At 40.3% G+C, this 17,703-nt stretch overlaps 3 protein-coding genes across 5 annotated transcripts; 2 read left to right on the top strand and 1 right to left on the bottom strand.

Annotated features, from left to right (window-relative positions):
• The first annotated feature begins 1,120 nt into the window (after positions 1–1,120).
• On the top strand, positions 1,121–6,502 carry LOC101173147 (double-strand-break repair protein rad21-like protein 1). Of its 3 annotated transcripts, none has more exons than XM_004070954.4 (14): positions 1,122–1,245; positions 1,521–1,686; positions 1,761–1,890; positions 2,507–2,606; positions 2,756–2,859; positions 3,024–3,137; positions 4,190–4,282; positions 4,365–4,472; positions 4,574–4,803; positions 4,894–4,975; positions 5,063–5,202; positions 5,282–5,392; positions 5,556–5,630; positions 5,820–6,502. In XM_004070954.4, exons 2-14 carry the CDS (start codon positions 1,543–1,545, stop codon positions 6,003–6,005), a joined length of 1,617 nt encoding a protein of 538 aa, XP_004071002.1. In that variant the 5' UTR covers positions 1,122–1,245; positions 1,521–1,542; the 3' UTR covers positions 6,006–6,502. The 3 variants fall into 3 exon arrangements, with proteins under 3 accessions (XP_020560496.1, XP_004071002.1, XP_011475790.1); XM_011477488.3 differs by having other exon boundaries at positions 1,127–1,245; positions 5,817–6,502; XM_020704837.2 differs by lacking the exon at positions 3,024–3,137 and having other exon boundaries at positions 1,121–1,245; positions 5,817–6,502.
• A 340-nt stretch (positions 6,503–6,842) lies between these two features.
• Positions 6,843–12,857, top strand: LOC101172902 (syntaphilin). The gene is made up of 5 exons (XM_004070953.4): positions 6,843–6,997; positions 9,049–9,154; positions 9,240–9,362; positions 9,727–9,876; positions 10,810–12,857. Exons 2-5 carry the CDS (start codon positions 9,111–9,113, stop codon positions 12,017–12,019), a joined length of 1,527 nt encoding a protein of 508 aa, XP_004071001.1. The 5' UTR covers positions 6,843–6,997; positions 9,049–9,110; the 3' UTR covers positions 12,020–12,857.
• LOC101168621 (peptidyl-prolyl cis-trans isomerase FKBP1A) lies at positions 12,555–17,353 on the bottom strand. Its single transcript, XM_004070853.4, has 5 exons — positions 17,223–17,353; positions 17,061–17,108; positions 15,458–15,570; positions 14,585–14,759; positions 12,555–13,601 (listed from the first exon to the last, which is right to left on the bottom strand). The coding sequence occupies exons 1-4, from the start codon at positions 17,257–17,259 to the stop codon at positions 14,628–14,630; spliced, it is 330 nt and encodes a 109-aa protein (XP_004070901.1). The 5' UTR covers positions 17,260–17,353; the 3' UTR covers positions 12,555–13,601; positions 14,585–14,627.
• Between the last annotated feature and the right edge of the window lie 350 nt (positions 17,354–17,703).

The raw sequence follows: 17,703 nt of genomic DNA, 5'->3' as shown, positions 1-17,703 counted from the left end.
TTTATATCATTATAGAATAATCAGAAGGGCATTTTGAAATTGTTTTCCAGCTTCATATTTAACTGGCTTGCAGTCGTACAGACAGTTTCTGTCTGCAGTAATCCTCCTCCAGTGCACTGGAACGCTAATCAGATTCATGCAGCCTTTTGCACATTTTCCAACATCTTTGGAAAGAAGCTAATAAGGACCCCACACAGATAAAATCCAAAGTACAGTGATGAAAATTATTGAGTGGTGCCGTGTAAGCTCCAGAAAGATTCATAACATGATAACAAGAGATGTTGCTGCAAATGTTTGTTGTCCTTCACGTGTACATTTAGTCCTCGATGCTTTTACTACAAAATTAATAGACCGTGAAACCTATGTGCTTAACAAGAATGACATTGGAACCCAGACTGTTTCTTACTGGTGCTGTGGTGCCCTCTGGTGGCTGCAAATGCCCACAGACCCTTTCCAAAAGCTGAGAATATCAGGGAAAGTGTGTACATTTCCATAATTTTCATTAAAAAAAGTAAACTTTCATAGACTAAAGATGCAGGGCCCAATGTTTAATTGATTTTAAGTATATGTATATAGAATCTATACATACATATGTATAGATATATACACAAAAAATTATTTTTATTCTTGTGTTGTTAGGTCTACTTGTTTATTATTTTCTTGTGTTGATTAAATACAAGCACACCTTGACATGACTTTGTAAGCAAACATTTAAAAAGTGTGCAGGTAGCCTATACCTGTTTGAAATAGTTTAATACAAAATTAAATGTGTTGCCATTAATATTTACAATTCTAAATATTACTATAACAGTTGTATATATGGAGGTGTAGATTTAAAAAAAGATACATTTGCACATATTTAAATCGTATCAAGGTTTTTATTTCTTTGGGGGTAGTGTCATCGTTTTATTTCTGAAATGTAATAATGTCCTCAAGAGCTTCAACAAGGAAACAACTCGGTTTAAAAAATAATTTAACTACTTTAATCATGTTCCACAGTACAGACACGAGTGCATACTGTATAGGTGGTAATGTAATACATTCTAATTAACCAACATATTATTTTTACGAACGTTGAGACAACATACTTTTATTTGTCTGGAATTTAATTCAGAAATGTCAGACTAAATTTGTCCAAAAGAAGTCGCCATTGTTACCTTGGCGGCGGAAGTTGTTTTCTGAAAGGTCTCGCGGAAATGTGCACGTTACGGTTTTGGAAAAAAAGGCGCGGAGTTTGAAGTGAAGGTAAGCTGTTGCTAAGTTAAGCAATTCTGTCCCTTTTTACGCTAATAAAATTGTTTACTTTAGCTTTTATTTGCCAGTTGTGCTTTTATTATTACTTTGGGTCGGAAATAATCGCCTAACTTGCGATTTAGTCGTTTTCGTAAACCGCTTGTTAGCTGTTTTTGAGGTTAGCCATGACATTGCACCAAATCATATTAATTAATAAAAAAAGAAGTTGTTTTCATTTGAAGCCAAACTATAACAAAAATAAAATATCAAATATTGAATTTCAACAGGTGACGCTCGTCTGTGAACATCATGTTCTACACTCATCTGTTTACGTCCAAAAGGGGATCTCTGGCTAAAATCTGGCTAGCAGCACACTGGGAGAAAAAACTCACCAAGCCTCATGTGTTTGAATGCAATCTAGAAACGACCGTGAGAGAAATACTTTCCCCAAAGGTATATACATTCGTCACATTGAGTGATTAAGCACAGCTAAGATGCTGATTGGCCTGTCTGTGTAATGTTTGAAGATGAAGGTTGGTTTACGGACTTCCGGTCATCTGCTCATCGGTTTGGTCAGAATCTACTCCAGAAAGGCAAAGTATCTCCTTGCGGACTGTACCATTGCCCTGGGCAAAATTAGCACTGCGTTCAGGCCAGGTGAGTCTTATGTCTAACTTTTTGGTTTCTTTCATTTAAAAAATATTACAGAGTAACTCTTAATCTGACATTGATGTAGTACAAACTCGACCTCAAGAGTTTACAAAAAGCTTTAATTGAGGGGCTGCAGTTTTTTTTTAACAAACTACACAACTTTATTTTTTCTTTAGTTAATTGGTAGGCTTCTTTGTAAATAAAGCTAATTTTTCGATGTCTCTTTAGTAATTGAATTGCTAAAAAAAAATAAAATAAAAACAGCTACTGCCTTATTTTGATAAATTCGATTAGAGGGACCTTGATTTATTCCACACATATATGCAAAGTCCTGAGGTGCTGTAAACTGGAAATAGGATTTAGGTTTGAAAAGAGTTTTTTATTATTTTACTACTGATTAAGAAAGAGTTGTGGCTCTGCTTTGTTATTATTTTGTTGGGCCAAACATTAAAACTTTTAAACAATCTCAAAACATACTTTAGCATCAAAATAGATACAACTGTATAATAACCACCAGAGGGCGACATATTCATCTTTTTAGGGTTCTCTTGATTCCTGAGGTTTGTTTCATAGAAGCAGTCCTTATTGATTAAAATGATTTGTTTTATTCTTAACATCCCAGGTCAAACAGATCTATGTTTGGGGAGGGTTGAGGCCACAGTAAAAGAAATTACCTTGACTGAGGACTTCACTGCCTTCGATGTTGAACTGCCACACCCCTGGTAGTGTTCTCTCCTTCTTCCACTGGCAAATGTTAACACTTACATTCTCAACTGCCTTACCGTTGAGGGGCATTGTTGTTACAAATAGCTCAATGAGTTGTGATATGTATACATTTTCTGTTTGTGCCCATACGATCTTTTTTTTCCAGCGACATTGATATACCGGAAGATTTTGCTTTAAACCAATGTCGATCAGAGGAAATCACTCTGAAAGAAGATTTTGGAAATGGTTTTTTGAACTTGACAGACATGGGTAAGAGTCAGACTGGATTATTGTTCTTGATTCATTTTGTGTTCAGTCAGATATTCAGCGCTCATTTGAACCAATAATATACATGTTTTTATTTTTGTTTTGTTTTTCATAATATTAGGACTAAATCTATTTTTATTTTATCCCGCTCTTTTCTTTTCTTTCAGGCATAGTTAGTGACTCCTTAGTTCCATCAAACACTGTGCTGGACAGGAGCTTTGAAGGCTTTGCACAGCATGATGATGCATTTGGAGATGAGGATAAAGGATTAGATCTTCTTGGTAATTTTTGTTGATTGAATAAGATTTCCCCCCAAAAAATGCTCACATAAATGTTATGGTTCTGTTGGCATTTATTAGTCAGTTATGCAAAAAAATAAAACAAAAGCTTACATTCCCACAGCGGTACAGGATCTAGTTAATTTCACAAGATCTTTTATTCATGAGTTTTGATAAGACAACAAGTAAATATGAAATAGTGGTGGAGCAAACGGAAGATCTCAGCATTTTTAGTTGGTTGCAGACCAGAAGATTTCAGCAAACTGTGTGCAAGAAATGCAAAAAATGTTCTCTAAAAAGATGATTGGCATTATCCTTAAACCAAGTTCTCTTTCTTCTGCTTTTGTTCTTGTGGTTGATATGCATTTCCAGCAGGACTGTCACCAAACAAGGAGACCGTTCGCTTTTAACGTACAGTGTTAAAGGGTTGAATTACAGTTCAGCATTCCTCTAGCAACAGGGCTGGCATCACTGCCACATAACTACATTTATGTGATTTTAATTCAAAAGTTCTCATTTTGATTCAAAATTAATGTATTTTTCCATAAAAAACGAATTTTATCTTATTTATCAACTAATCAATGAAATAAAGACTGCAATATTTTTTCTTTTCTTTTTTTTTTAATGCTTTAAATCAAATCTGTTTTGAAGAATACTATTAAAAATAAGCAGGGATGTGAACTGAGCAAAAGCTGTTTTTTATGAATCAGTTGAGGAGTTGTTAAACTAAACTAACTAAACTGAAAGCTTTTTTTTGTCTGAAAAAAGTTGAAAGAAAAATAATGAGTGGATTTATAATCCGCTGATCTGAAAGACCAAACCAGATCTGACACATTTATTCACAGTAAAAAACAAATAAAAGATGCTGACATTTAGAAGTCTGAGAAGACTTTTCATTAGCGTTTTTTTCCTTTATTAGTCTGCCTATAGGTCACTGTTGGGCTTTTTAATCACACGTTATATTTTCTACAGATCCTAAAGCTCTTTGAATAATCAGACTCAGACAGTTGATCTCTCATTGGGAACTGCTTGTTCCTTTTTCTTTTCCTCCGTAGACTTTCTGGGAATGTCCAGTGAACCCACAGACCTCATGGAAGAGCTGACACATGAAAGCCATGAGAGTCCAAATGACCTTCAGAATCACACCGGTGACGTGATTTCAGAGCATAATCCTGGTGTCACATTTTAGCTCCACTCACACACTTGCAGGATGACATTTGTCCTTCTCAGTTGCTTTTGAAGGCAATCCCACGGTGACAGAGACTCCTTCACCAAATCAGACCACACTTCTCACTAACATGGACGTTGCCTTCGCTCTGGAACCTGTGGCGATAACTCGTAGGCATAAACATCCCATCTCCCACCCTTCCAGCTACTGTGTATGTTGGTGGGAAGAACCTTTTCTGCATCTGTGTGGTGATCCCTCTCTTTGTTTTTAGCTAACTCAGAGAAGAGGGTGGGAAAGAGGAAACGCAAGTTAGTGGTGGACCACGCCAAAGAACTGAGCAACGACGTAATCAGAGAGCAGCTTTCTGACTTCTCCGACCTGGTGGCTGCTTTGGACATGGCCCCACCAACCGTCCAGCTCATGCACTGGAAGGAGAGCGGATCTGTCAGCAAACTCTTCTCCCAGCCGTGTTCCACGGGGCTCGGTCCACCAATAAGCCAGGTAAACGCCCCAACAGCTAGTTTAGTCAGCATTTGCACACAAACCGCTGTAGATTGATGCGTGAAACGTGGTCAAATTATATCTTTGCAGCTCTATGTTAAAAATATCTTCAACCAGATGCACTCCAGAGCACAAGGAGAGGTGGAGGAGATGCGCCAAGAGGGAGGAAGAAGTCAGAGGACGACTGTGTATAAAAATCCAGTCTGAATGTGTTTAGTATTTTGGTTTGATCCAGTTTTCCTACGCTGTTACATCATAGTTCAGAGTGACCGCAGTGGCCTCAGCCCCGACAACGCTGTCAGAGATTCATCAATCAACCTGGATAACACTGGCAGCACAGAGCTGACTCCTCTCCATGACACAAACAACAACCAGGAGGCTCACTTGGAGCTCCTGCATGTGAGTAGGATCAGCTGCGTGGCTGCTTTCACGTGATCAGACAACAAAGCAGAAGCTTTTGCTCGCCTGCATCCATCAGGAGGTGAACATGTCGGAGCTGACTCATCCGGACCTCCCGTCTGAGGACTCCATGTTTGTCCATCCATCTCATGTGGAGCAGGAGACTCAGTCAACGTCCCTCCTCTCTCAGGTTCTCAAGCTCTCACACATTCACACTGCAGTTCAGGATAATGGTCTAAAAATAAGCTTGAATAACTTTAGGCATATGGCAGGTTTCTGTTCTGCTGTTCTGCTTTGACAGTTCGCCCAGAACTGCTGACTGAAATATTCCCCCTTTTTTCTTCTTCTTGCAGTCTATGCTGAGCAGCCAGGACTTTGAGGAGAAGAGGATAACCAAGAGAGCACACAGGCTCCTAAACGCCCTCAAAGTAAGCTTCTAAAAATACACCTGCAGATTAGTGAATTGTAACTGCACCTATTCCAACCCCATGAGTGTTTCACAAAGTCAGAGCTAGAGTGTCTCTCACGAAAAGCCTTCTTAGGGATTACAAATAACGCTACAGAAGCAGAATCTGGGATGAGACTCTTGCAGATGTGATTGTGTTTGTCCACAGCAGAGTCAGACCAGCAGTGACCCCACCTTCAGCCTGAAGTCCCTCTGTCAAGGAAGTACTCGGGCTCAAGCCGCAGCCATTTTCTTCTCCTTCTTAGTCCTGAAAAAGCAGCAAGCCCTCCACCTGCACCAGAGCGTCCCGTACAAGGACATCCTCGCCACGCCGGGACCCACCTTTTACAGTCTGTAAAACGGACAGGAAGTCTGGGTTCATGCAGAACTCTGGCTTTTGCTTCCTCCTTCAGACGGAAGGAATGTCTTTGCCTGGACAGAAGTCTAGTTTGTGGGATAAACACAGCAGCCTGCTATAAAAACAAGTTACCCACGAGTGTCTATTTAATGACACGTGAGTTTGTTCAAACCTAAACCGAGGTTTCTTCTTGGCTGTTACTAAAACCTACCAGACTTTTTTTTTTTCACCAACACTTTTAAGATATTGCTCAGCTCAGAATATTTTAATAAACTCAGAAAAGTTATTTATTTTTTTAAATAGTTCTTCAAAACACATTGTCCGTTTATCTTGGATTCCCAATTTCTGCTTGTTGCGTTAACGTTTTGAACTGTTCCAGTCCCTGTGCTTCCTGTCTGAGGCCTGTTTCATTTCACAGATGAAAGTTGTCAATATTTATTCAAAGTAAATGTATAAGAAAAGCCTCTATACAAAATATATGTTGATATGTTCTCAGATTTTTCAGAACTTCATTGTTTACAGCACAAAACCACTAAAAATTGTAAATACTTCTTATATTCAGTATACTGTATCAATACTGTTATGGTAATGTTGATATTTATACTAGTTACATAACATTTTTAAATAGTTTTCTGCTTTCTGCAGACCTTCAGGTTGAATGTTGAAGTAGAATATGTGAAGAGGTTTAAGGAAAATACACTTATTTTGAAAAGCTTCTGTCAGGAAGACCTGACAGCAGGATTGGTTCAGACTCCGGAGCCCAATAAAGCTCGTTTTCCTGCAGATGGGGTACTTTGATTCCCCCCTCTGTCACTTTAAGAAGCCGCGCTGCAGCAGACGCAGTTGCCTCATTTCATCTAGGGGCTTCGTGGCTGCAGGATGGACTCTCATCAGCACCGCCAACGTCTTTTCTTCCTGCTGCCTCCCGGGACCATCAAGTCAGGCAGGAACCGAGGCTCCCCCAGCCCGCGCGGCGTCCAGCTGCCCTCACGGTACAACCGCACGCGCGGCGTTTGTTTTCAGCTCCGCGGTGTCCCGGCGGCACCCTTCCATGTAGGACACAGCTGGGATTGTGTTTTTTTTTTGTTTTTTTTAGTCATGTCATGGTTTAGTTCCGGATGTGGGTTGGGGTGCTTTCAACTGTGCGCGTGTGACTTTGCCGCGTGCTTTCCGACGCGGTTAAACCCGCGCGCGCGTTTTCTCTCTGATCAGTGAAAGACGAGGCACTCCAGCCGCGCGGCATCTTCATCCGCAGGTGGCACTCGGGTCTCATCCTACCTCTGCCTCCACTCAGTTACGTAAGATGGTTGCGTATTTCTCACCAGCATCTTCCACTTGTTGCACACTCCGATGATGATGAAGAGGAGGAGGGGGGGATCTGCCTCCTCGTCCTAGAAATTATATATAGGATGAGAGTTATGGGCTGTAACAGATTTAAGATCTGTTCCTCTTTATGTAAATACATCCGGTTAGGTTAGATAATCTATGGATTACTTGAACTGTGTCATCGAGTCTTAATGGAAAATTTCTGACCTTTTATTTGATAGCTGATCATTTTTAGATGTATATTGCTCTTTTTTTTTACTGTAAAGATGACATTGATCTTCTAAGAGAAAGTTGCAAACTTAATTCTAAAAGGAAACAAAACTAATAGAATCAACATTTTTTATTTTCTCACCAAAATGACTATATTTAGCTTACTATTATTATTATTATTATCAACACACTGCAAACAGGCAAAGAAAACCCAGTGGAGTTGGGGTTGCCCAGTTTTTTTAAGGACCCAAATGCAAACCTTAGGAAGCAAATGTGGCAGAAACCTCAATTTTTTTTAATAAATACTGAAGCATGACCTGATTTTAAACATGACTGACGTCATGAAACTATAAAGGGCAGCTGAACTTGATAGAATATATAAACAAGTATACTTGCTGGTAATAGAGACATCCATCCATAAATGTGTTTTTAGATTTTCTTAAAATATTTCTGTAGAATTAGAGATATTTATATATATTTTATAAACCTATTGCTATCAGAAGAGTTAAAATCCACTTGTTTGAGCAAGGATGGCGAATTGTCCCACCCTCACATTTGAACTAAATGCAAACAAATATTTTTAGGATTTACTAAAACTGTTTTTATTGCAAAAAAAAAACATTTAGTGTCTTAATTGATGTTTTGAAGACAGTTGGCGCACAGTCGAAATAGGTTAAAAATCTAAATCCATACAATCCAGATGAATAATGTTACAAATGTATTCATAATTTTTCACATTTTCTTTACAAACTACTTCTATTGAACTATAAATTAAGAGTTTGAAAAAATTGGAAATGGCTCTAAAATAATGGCTAGCACAAAAACTAAATAACAAATTGTTTCTTTGTTTAACTTTTGTACTTCATAAATTTGTCAGGTGTGGCACAGAAGGGCACGTTTCCTTTCCTTCTGAAAGGTTGTTGCAAAACGAGGCATGCTGGGTATGTTTTTCATGACTCCAGAGTCAAACATTACAGTTAATCTTCACTAAATTTGTAGTAGTAGCTTTCCAAAAATGTCCAGTTTTCCTTTATGCCAAAATGTTAGATAACATTTTCAAGTTCTTGTTTGTATTTTCTTTTGAAAGTTGCCGTTTTTCAGCTGGTTTACCATGAGTATTTTAGGACTGAAACAAAAGCGTGTCTGTTATTTAGCACAGATTATGTGTCACTTAGTGTGGTCAGGCCTCATGCGTCCGTCAGCCACAGACGTGGAATTGTCCAGTCAGCAGTCGATGTTCGCTTCAATCCCGCTTCTGAGGATGAGGACGACACAGACTGAACTGACCCTGAACTCACTGTGGCTCTTTGTGTCGGGACAGAAAGAAGACTCTATTTGCTGCTTCTGTCCCCCCAAACCATTATTTCTGAGGGTCAGACCTTTATCACTGCCCCCCCTTGCATAAGAAACATTATCAGAGAAGGGGAAAACAGTCACGTGGATTCATTTATCTTCCTTTCTGGCTTTGCTTACGTGTCCTGACGCCTTTGCTCTCTGACTGTTGTAGCGGTGTAGCTGTGGCAGATCCCAGCATCCCGCGCTAGAGCTTGGACGTTTCTCTTCACGTCGATGTCTGTCACTCCCAGTCGAAAGCCCTCCTCGAGCCAGCGCAGGTACACTCATCTATAACCAGCTTTTCAAAGGAAAAAAAACTAAACATCAGACTTAGATAAATGAGTCATTTGGTGTTTGTCAAAGGCGCTCAGTGGGAACCAGTGGGCGACATGCCCTCAGTGATGCATCCAGTACTCACACCTACCCCTGCCGGGCGAGGGCTCCAGAGGGCAGTCCCACGGCCAGGACGTATCCCAGCACACCCAGGTGACACCCTTCTTCACACAGCATGTCAGTGGGTGTTCCAGAAATATTTGATAAAAGATTCAGATTTAAATAGTCATCCTAAATTCCTTTCTGATTTTCCTAAAGACAGTAAAGCTGACGCGAACTTGCCTGTGTTTTACCACTGTGATGAGCTGGAGAGTCCTTCATAAGCATTCCCCAGCTGAGACCCAGCATCTCTCAGCTTCTCTTGTAAATGAAATGCGTTGATACAAGAACAGCTTTAATATACATCCATTGGAGCTCCTTTAGGAACTCTATAGCAGCCTCCTAAAGTAGGAATAAAGTTGGATCACGTCCCACCGTCATAGTAGACTGTTTTTGTGCTTGATGTTGTTAATTTTAGGCGTCAAATGAAGCACACAGCCTGCAGCGACAATCATGGAATCAGGCCCCCCAGTGCAGAGCAGTATCTCACCCCCCTGCAACAAAAAGAGGTGTGTATCCGACACCTGCGAGCCAGACTGAGAGAAAATGTGGAAAGACTACATCACAGGTAACTCTTCTCCTTTTATCCACTACTCCTTCACACAGAAACAAACAAACAAAATGTGAAAGCATAGGAGTATAATAGCTATTATCAAAACAGTATTATATCGCTTTTTTACAAAAAATAAAGCCAAAAAACAACAACAAAACAGGTTATATTTTGAACATTTTCTCTTAGTTTTTCAGTTCAGCTACAAGTAGTAAAAAGCTAACAGCTTCCACAGAATAAAGGAGAAAGAAGAAACCAAATCCTTTAAATCAAGTTAATTATGAGCCTTTTAGAAATAAAAGGGAACATAGTAGCACAGCTTATTTTCTTTAAACCTCAGAACAGTCTGGTCAGATTCCCATTTGGTGAAAATAGTCCTGTGTTCATTATTAAACTCTGCTTTACACCAGAGTGTTCTGGAGGTAAATGTGAGGAGATGTATCCCAGAATGAAAGATTGTCCCAATAATAATAAAAAAATACTCAAACTTGATCAACTTTGCCATGTCTTTGAGTATTCAATGTATTTCTTCCTCTTTCTACATGGAAAGAACCTTGAATGGTGGCAGCAGAGTTCAGTTATCAATGAACCGCTTAGTGAATTCATAAATGTCTGTGGTGCTGTATACAAAGAATACCATCCCAATATCTCAGAATTATTACGATACAAAAAGTGTTGTTGTTGTTTTGGTTTCTTTACCCCTAAAAAATGTATATATCATGCAGCAGTGGATGCGGTTTATTATTTTTTAAACAGATGTGGACTATTTGTGTTTGTTTGCAACTTTGCTAACTGAATTCACTGTGATATTAAAATTGCTATAAAGGTGTTTCCTAAATCAAGAAATGTTTTAAATTAAAGTGGAGCTATTGTTTGCAGTAATTACTTTATTAAAATGGCTTTACAGAGCTAATCTATGTGTCATAAACATATTCCTTATCATTTTTTTAGGGATTATGAAATTGAAGGATTGAGGACGCAGCTTTATAAAATGCAGGAGGACTGGATTGAGGAGGAATGCCACCGCGTGGAGGCCCAGTTAGCTCTAAAAGAGGCTCGTAAGGAGATCCAGCACCTCCAGGAGGTGGTCGAGTCAGTGCGGTCCAATCTGGGCATCAGAGAAAAAGACCAACACGACCAAAAGCCATACTCAGGACTGCAGGGAGCCCGTCCGGGGGGGAGGTCTCGCTCCTGCGGGTGTTCCCCGGCCAGCACATTGAGCCGCAGCGCCACCTGCACGCGACAAAGCAGCGAAGCTCTGCAGCTGGAGCGCAGCTCCAACGCTCCTGAGCCTGCTGGAGCGTCTCGCCCTGCAGGACAAACCCGTCTGCTCCTGGAGGCGGCTCTGCTGCCGGACCAGCTGCCACCGCAGGCCTGCGACGTTGGGGGCCCGTCGGTCGTGCCGTGCTCATCCAGCCAAGAAAGGATGTGCAGTGGAGGGGCTGTGCTGCCAGTGTCCCACTCCTACCACACTCTCAGCAGCAGCTGCATGTGTAGTGGGCACACGTACCTCCCCCATCATCACTTGTTCCTTCACTTGCCTCAAGAGGAGGTCCCAGTAAGAGCGCCGACTGCTGCCACCCCCACACCAACTCAAGCCAAGCCCATCCCAGTTCCTGTGGGTGAGAGGAAGCCCGAGGTCCGCTCCCAGGCCTGCAGCCCCACCATGACCTGGCTGCAGGAGGAGAGCGGCACAGATGAGCTAAGTGTCATTTCTTTACCTCCAGCAGACAGCCCCCCCTCAGAGCCACAGCCGTCCTTCACCACTTTACCTGTGGCGCCCCCGCCTGAGCACTCCACTCAGAGGTTACCAGCAGAGGTCCCAGCACAACCCCACACCTCTCAGCCCCAACCCGTAGGGCAGGGGGCTCCAATCCTGGGGATGGACGAGAACGTGGGGGAACCAGGAGGGGCGAACGAGGACGAGCCCCCGCCCCCATTGTGCCACTGGAGCCGTTACTTCCTGGTAGATCTCATGGCTTTGACGATGCCTGTGGTCCCAACTGTGGCATGGCTGTGCAGGGGGGCGCCACAGGAAGTCTTGCCTGTGTATCATATCGGGTCGCTGCTGAGAGGCTGCTGCGCCGTTGCCCTTCACTCACTCCGCCAGCAGGGTGCAGGACGGGGGCGCAGGCCTGCCAGCATGAACGGAACCACCTAGACTGGACTCTTCCAACTGCCAGACCTCTCAACTTTAGCTGGACCGCCCACATCATGTCCTTTGGATTCTGTTGTCATGCACTACCTTATAGTGCAGAGAAGGAATTTAGTGGTTTGATTCTCAAACCTGCATTCTGCTCCTGCCTGACATCATTTTCGTCTGAACGCAATTTGCATGTAACCCACTCTGCTGGGGTTCTCCTGCTTGCATCCAAGAGTTACTTTGAATGATGGAGCATCAATGGTATACTGTTTAAGCTACAAAAATAGACTCAACTAACTCCTTTTTAACCATGTACCTGTCAAAAAATGAAAACATTTTCTAATGTGAGCACTTTGACTTCAAAACAGAGAATGGCAGATATTAGAAAAAATAATTAAAAAAAGGGCCTGACATCATTTTGAAGCATTTTCACTGTCAGAACAGAGCATGTTCATCTGATCTCGTACTCAGGAGCCAAAACAAGCACCGAAGAACCTCAGAGTTCAACCTACAGACATGCCAGTCAAAGCAAGAATAAACGTCAGGAGCCAAGTTTGTGTTATACTGTTTATTTACATCATAGAGATCCAAAACTCGATTTTAAGGCTGAACATTTGGTAAGTAGGTAAACACATGAATGTATGAAGAAAATAAGCATGTTGGTAAAGAAAGCTGACATTTTTTCTGTTTTCCCCCCATCAGGCAATAGATTTGTGCAAAGCTTTAGGTAAAAACTGACCGTCTATGCTTCAGCTTTCAAAAAAGTTATGCAACAGATGTCAAAACTGCAATAAAAGCCTCAGCACTAAACATTTTTAAACTAGAGAAACTTTAAAAATGTAAAAAAAAAAAAAAAGTTGATTTAGTTTGGCTTTTAGTTTATCATATTTTGGATTTTTTTCCCCTATAGTTATTTGTAACATCATAAAACAGTTGGGAATATCAAAAACACCCTGTTTCCTATTAGAAAATGTACAATTCATCGTAAACCCATTGTGTAAATTCACTAAATACTTAATGAGTCACAAAACACACTGTTGATGCAATCACAAATGTGTTGTGACGACTGTTCAAGGTAAAATCCAGAAAAAGAAATTCCTGATCAAGAAGAGTTAAAAATGGATTTGGTGTAACGTTGACACCAATTAAAACATGCTATGAAACTTTGATGACAAGCAGCATTTTTCCCACCAACAAGCATTAATAAGGTTATTCATAAAAGAAATGACAGCTAATTCTGGACTATCACCAGCAATCAGAACAACAGAATATAAAGGCAGGAATGAGAAACTCAGCAGGGAAAGTTATCTAGAACATGATACTTGTAGCAGGAGCTCATAAGATAAAAAATACTTAAAAAAAAAAAATCCCTGTTCATGTTCCAAAATAATAAAAATGTAATAACAGGAAAACACCAGGATGGCCTAATGACTTACAATTAGCTTATAGTTTCCACCAAAACCGAAATATGAGGAATAAAGTTTTACAGCAAATGACATATTACACTTTGTGAAATCATAAACATAAGTCCTATGCAGGAATCAGAACCAGCTGTCAGCCGTGGGCGTTTTGTTACCGTGTTCCCGAGAAAGGACTCGACCTGCAGGGGATGAGAAGAACAATCCATGTTTAGGCCAGACTCTGGATACAGAAGCAATATTGTATAAATATGAAAGGAACTTAGCATAATTCGGGACTACATTCTGTGCTGCAACTTAATTGAGCCAAACATTAAATAACTAAATCACTAACTCATTAGAAGCCTAAAAGACACTTGAGATGACACAGGTTGATATCAGTCTGCACTACCATACATTTGTGGGATGATCATTTCTCCTAACAATTTATACGCTGCACTTTAAAATAAAGCACAACTGTCGTGGTTGTCACAGTGGACGCCCTTTTTAGGATCCACCATCAAGAAAATTGCCTTTTTAACTTGTTCTAGTGGCATTTTTCTGATGCTGTAGGACACATACAAGGAGAAATAGGCTTAAAATGACATTTCTGAGTATTTCTTATTCAAATAATTGTGAATCGCCAGCAGACGAAAAAACATTGCTTGAGAAAGATTATATGTGCGAGGTAGAAAATACATTGTGTGGACCATAGGCTCTCATCTCCGAGCTTTTAGCAAAGGGGGTTAATCAAGGCCAACAGCCGGCCCACAACTCAAAGCAAATTTCTAATAAACTCCTGCCGCTCTGCAGAAACTATGTCCTAGAAAATACAGATTTTTTTTTATTTGAGCTAAAAATGACAATCATAACTAAAAGCAATGGGAACACTTTAGAATAGATCAAAAGATGGTTGATGTAGTCTTTCCCCCAGGACTCTGCTAAATGTTCTGACCAACAGCTGCACATCTGGCTTGATGTTTGTGCAGGAAATCCTCTGAGAAACTACAACCTGTCCTGACTTATATCAATTGCCAATCTCTAGCAAGAAGAAGTGTAAAACAATGTAAATCCTACACATATACAAGAATACATTATCATCATTTCATATAAATCCACCTAATCCTTCAAAGATGACTTTTTAACTCTTAACAAGACAGAAATGCTATTTTTCGACTCTTCTTACCCTGAAAATCTGAGAGACGTTAAACAACCAAGTTGCACAAGTTTCAGGCCTCGAGACCAAGTAGCTCCACATCAAAGGTCAGAGTGGCATTTGGTGGGATGACCCCAGGGTGACCTTTACTGCCGTACGCATAGTCCGGTGAGCAGATGAGCTTCGCCCGCTGACCCACACTCATCTGTGGACAAAAGATTTCACACCAAATTAAAACAATACTTCCTGTAAGGTCAAGAATGCATAAATCCAAAAACACACAACACACATTTTCATGAAGACCTCCAAACAGAAATGAATATAGTGACGTCACTTATGTTGTGGCACAAAGACGTGCAGATGTGATTTTTTTAAAAATCTCAAATAATACAGGAAAAAAGAAGGTCCAGGTTGACCTGCAAGATAATGATTTTCAAGATCCATTTGTCTTCAGGGAAATTTATTGACTTCATTGAAATCATCCCTGATAACCTGAATATAATCTAAAATGTCAGTGACAGGCGTGAGGCCACATGAACACTATCATTAGACTGAGTTTTACTGCATGAGCACTTCAGAAGATACGGTGATGACTGAGCAACAGTGAAGCACATTTAGACGGATTTTTACACTGCAAAAAGAACGAGTGCTTAAAGGGACAAGTACTGGATTATCCGTCAAACCAAACAGCTGCTAATTTTCCATTTCATCAACAAGCACCAGCAAGCTTTGATTGTTTGTTCTTAACCCATTCAGTGGACCTTGAGCACATTCAGAAGCCCAGCAGTAGGGGAAGAGGAATCTGCCAAAATCTGTCATGTATTTTTGGTGTTCTTGTTATCGTTCATCGCTACTATCCTTGGAGTTTGAGCGTTCTTGGGTTTGTGAGAATGTGGCGGTCACCTGAGCTACTCCTTCTTCCCAGCCACGAATAACTTCCTGGTGGCCAATCTTAAATTTGAACGGTTTTCCTCGAGATCTGGAAGAGTCAAACACCTTCCCATCCGCCAGAGTCCCTATACAAACAAAAGTTGAGATATGATCAGTTAGTAGGGTAAAATTTCAGCAATTTTGTGTACTTTCAAAGTAAGTTGTACATGATGTCTGTGTTGCGTTGAGCCAGATAGACAGATTATTGAAAGTCATCCCAGTGGTCTCCAACCCTGGTCTTGAAGACCTCCCACCCTGCTGGTTTTTCTGTCCCACTTGCTAATGGTTTGCTAGGTCAAGTGATGCCAGACTCTGATTGACCAAACACACCTGCTCAGGTAACTAGCAGCACCAATAGGGAGAGTTAGCTGGAAAAAAACAACAAACAAGCGCCAGGCTGCAGATTGGTGACCCCTGTTACAAAACAAAAGTGCATTTAAACAAATAGTCGACATTAAAACAGCCTGTCAGGGTTTTTAGTTCGACAGGAGCGTGTAGTGGCACAGGCAAACCAATCTTAGTTTGTTCGTCTTAAAAAGGGTGTCACTGCATATGCAGTCTGCGCATGTTCAATTCACTGCTGAAGAATTGGTTTGGAGCAAGGACTCAGCGGACATTTGTGAGCCAGCTGCAGCTTTCTCACGAATTTGGTCCGATTTCACAGCTTTGCAAAAGTTACAAGATACATAAGTTGCCCAAAACCACCACCCAAACATAAAAGACATTTGATAAACAAATCCCACACGTCACATGGTGACAAACAGTGTTAATGAGCGCAGTAAGGAACGGTCACAGGTTCAAGCCCTTAATAATGCAGCATAATAAACTGCAATCGGTAGACGTAAAGCATGCAATAATTAAAAGTGATTAATCTTCTAAAAAAATGTAAAAAATTGTGGAATCACTTAGATGACGTCCTGTAACAAATTAATGGTGTTTAGATTCCAGATATGGAAGATATGGCATCGAAAAAGACAAAAAATAAATACTGACATATCCTAATATCTACCTGTGATTACCAAGTTTTCTATCCGCAAAACAAAGACGATTAGTAAGACGTAAAAGATTAATAACTTACTTAATTGTAAGTTTATTGGGCTATTTTATTTATGTCTGTGTTCATAATTGGACGCTCTATCATTTGTGGTCACCCTCTTTTACCGTGTGGTCCCTTCAGAAACACAGTTGTCTCAGTCGTGCCACAACACCTTTAAAAAGTCACCGGAAGTTAAGGCTAAGGCTAGCCGGTTAGCATAATCGGACAAGATTAGCCACCTATAATTCGTTTTTCTTTTTATCATAAAACAATATATATATATATATGATCTTACCCCAAACAATTGAAAGAATTAATCAATAAACTGCTATATATGGAATTTATTTGCTGCTGTTTAAAGAGAAAGGCTTTTAAAGACATGATCGGGATATTAGCCCGGATGTTAGCTCAGTTTTTAGCTAACAAATAACCTTAAATTCAGTCACTCTTTTGGAAGAAACTGATACTTTTCCGGTCATGTTAAACATAACAGAATTTCACAACATATTAAATAAAATAAACATTTAGCTTCTTTCTTACCAACATAATGCACCACGACGCGTTGCCCCTTCTTCGGGAACGTCCTTCCTGAGACGTGAGAGGAATCGACAAAAAAGAAAACGGTTTGCGGGTAAATGCATATAATTAGGTAATTAACGTGGAGATGTACGTTTTTAATGAAAACAAATAGACAGTTCTCACCGTCGCCTGGGGTCAAGGTCTCGATTTCCACTCCCATGATGTTCTCTCGGTGCTTCTTGCGCTTCGGCAGCAGCAGCAGCAGTCTGCGGAAGGAAGAGGCAGACCCCCGGCCTGCGGGAAGTCACCAACATTTCTTTCTAATTTTTACCCCAAGAGTAATGATTACGAAAATGTTTTAGAGTGGGCCACTAGGTTCCTCACAATTATGTTTTGTCTCGTCTTTTTTTTTTTTAATGCCAGATGCTTTTATTTTGGAAAAATACAAATTTGTGTCACCAATGCCTGTGATTTTTTTGCCTTGATTTTTCTGAACTTTTATAGCATAAAATAAATGTACTTGTAAAGCTTTTGAAACCATTAAACATGAATCTAAAGTATAATATAACCTCTTCTGAAAAGTACAGGACTAAAGTTATGAGAGGTATTTCATCAAGAATGCTTGGAAATTGTGATAGCAAAAATAGTTGAGATTCTTGACCTT

Source organism: Oryzias latipes, chromosome 7 (genome assembly GCF_002234675.1).
Source record: "Oryzias latipes chromosome 7, ASM223467v1".
NCBI lineage: Eukaryota > Metazoa > Chordata > Actinopteri > Beloniformes > Adrianichthyidae > Oryzias > Oryzias latipes.
Note: the sequence above shows the minus strand (reverse complement) of the source record. Positions and strands in the feature narration are given on the sequence as shown.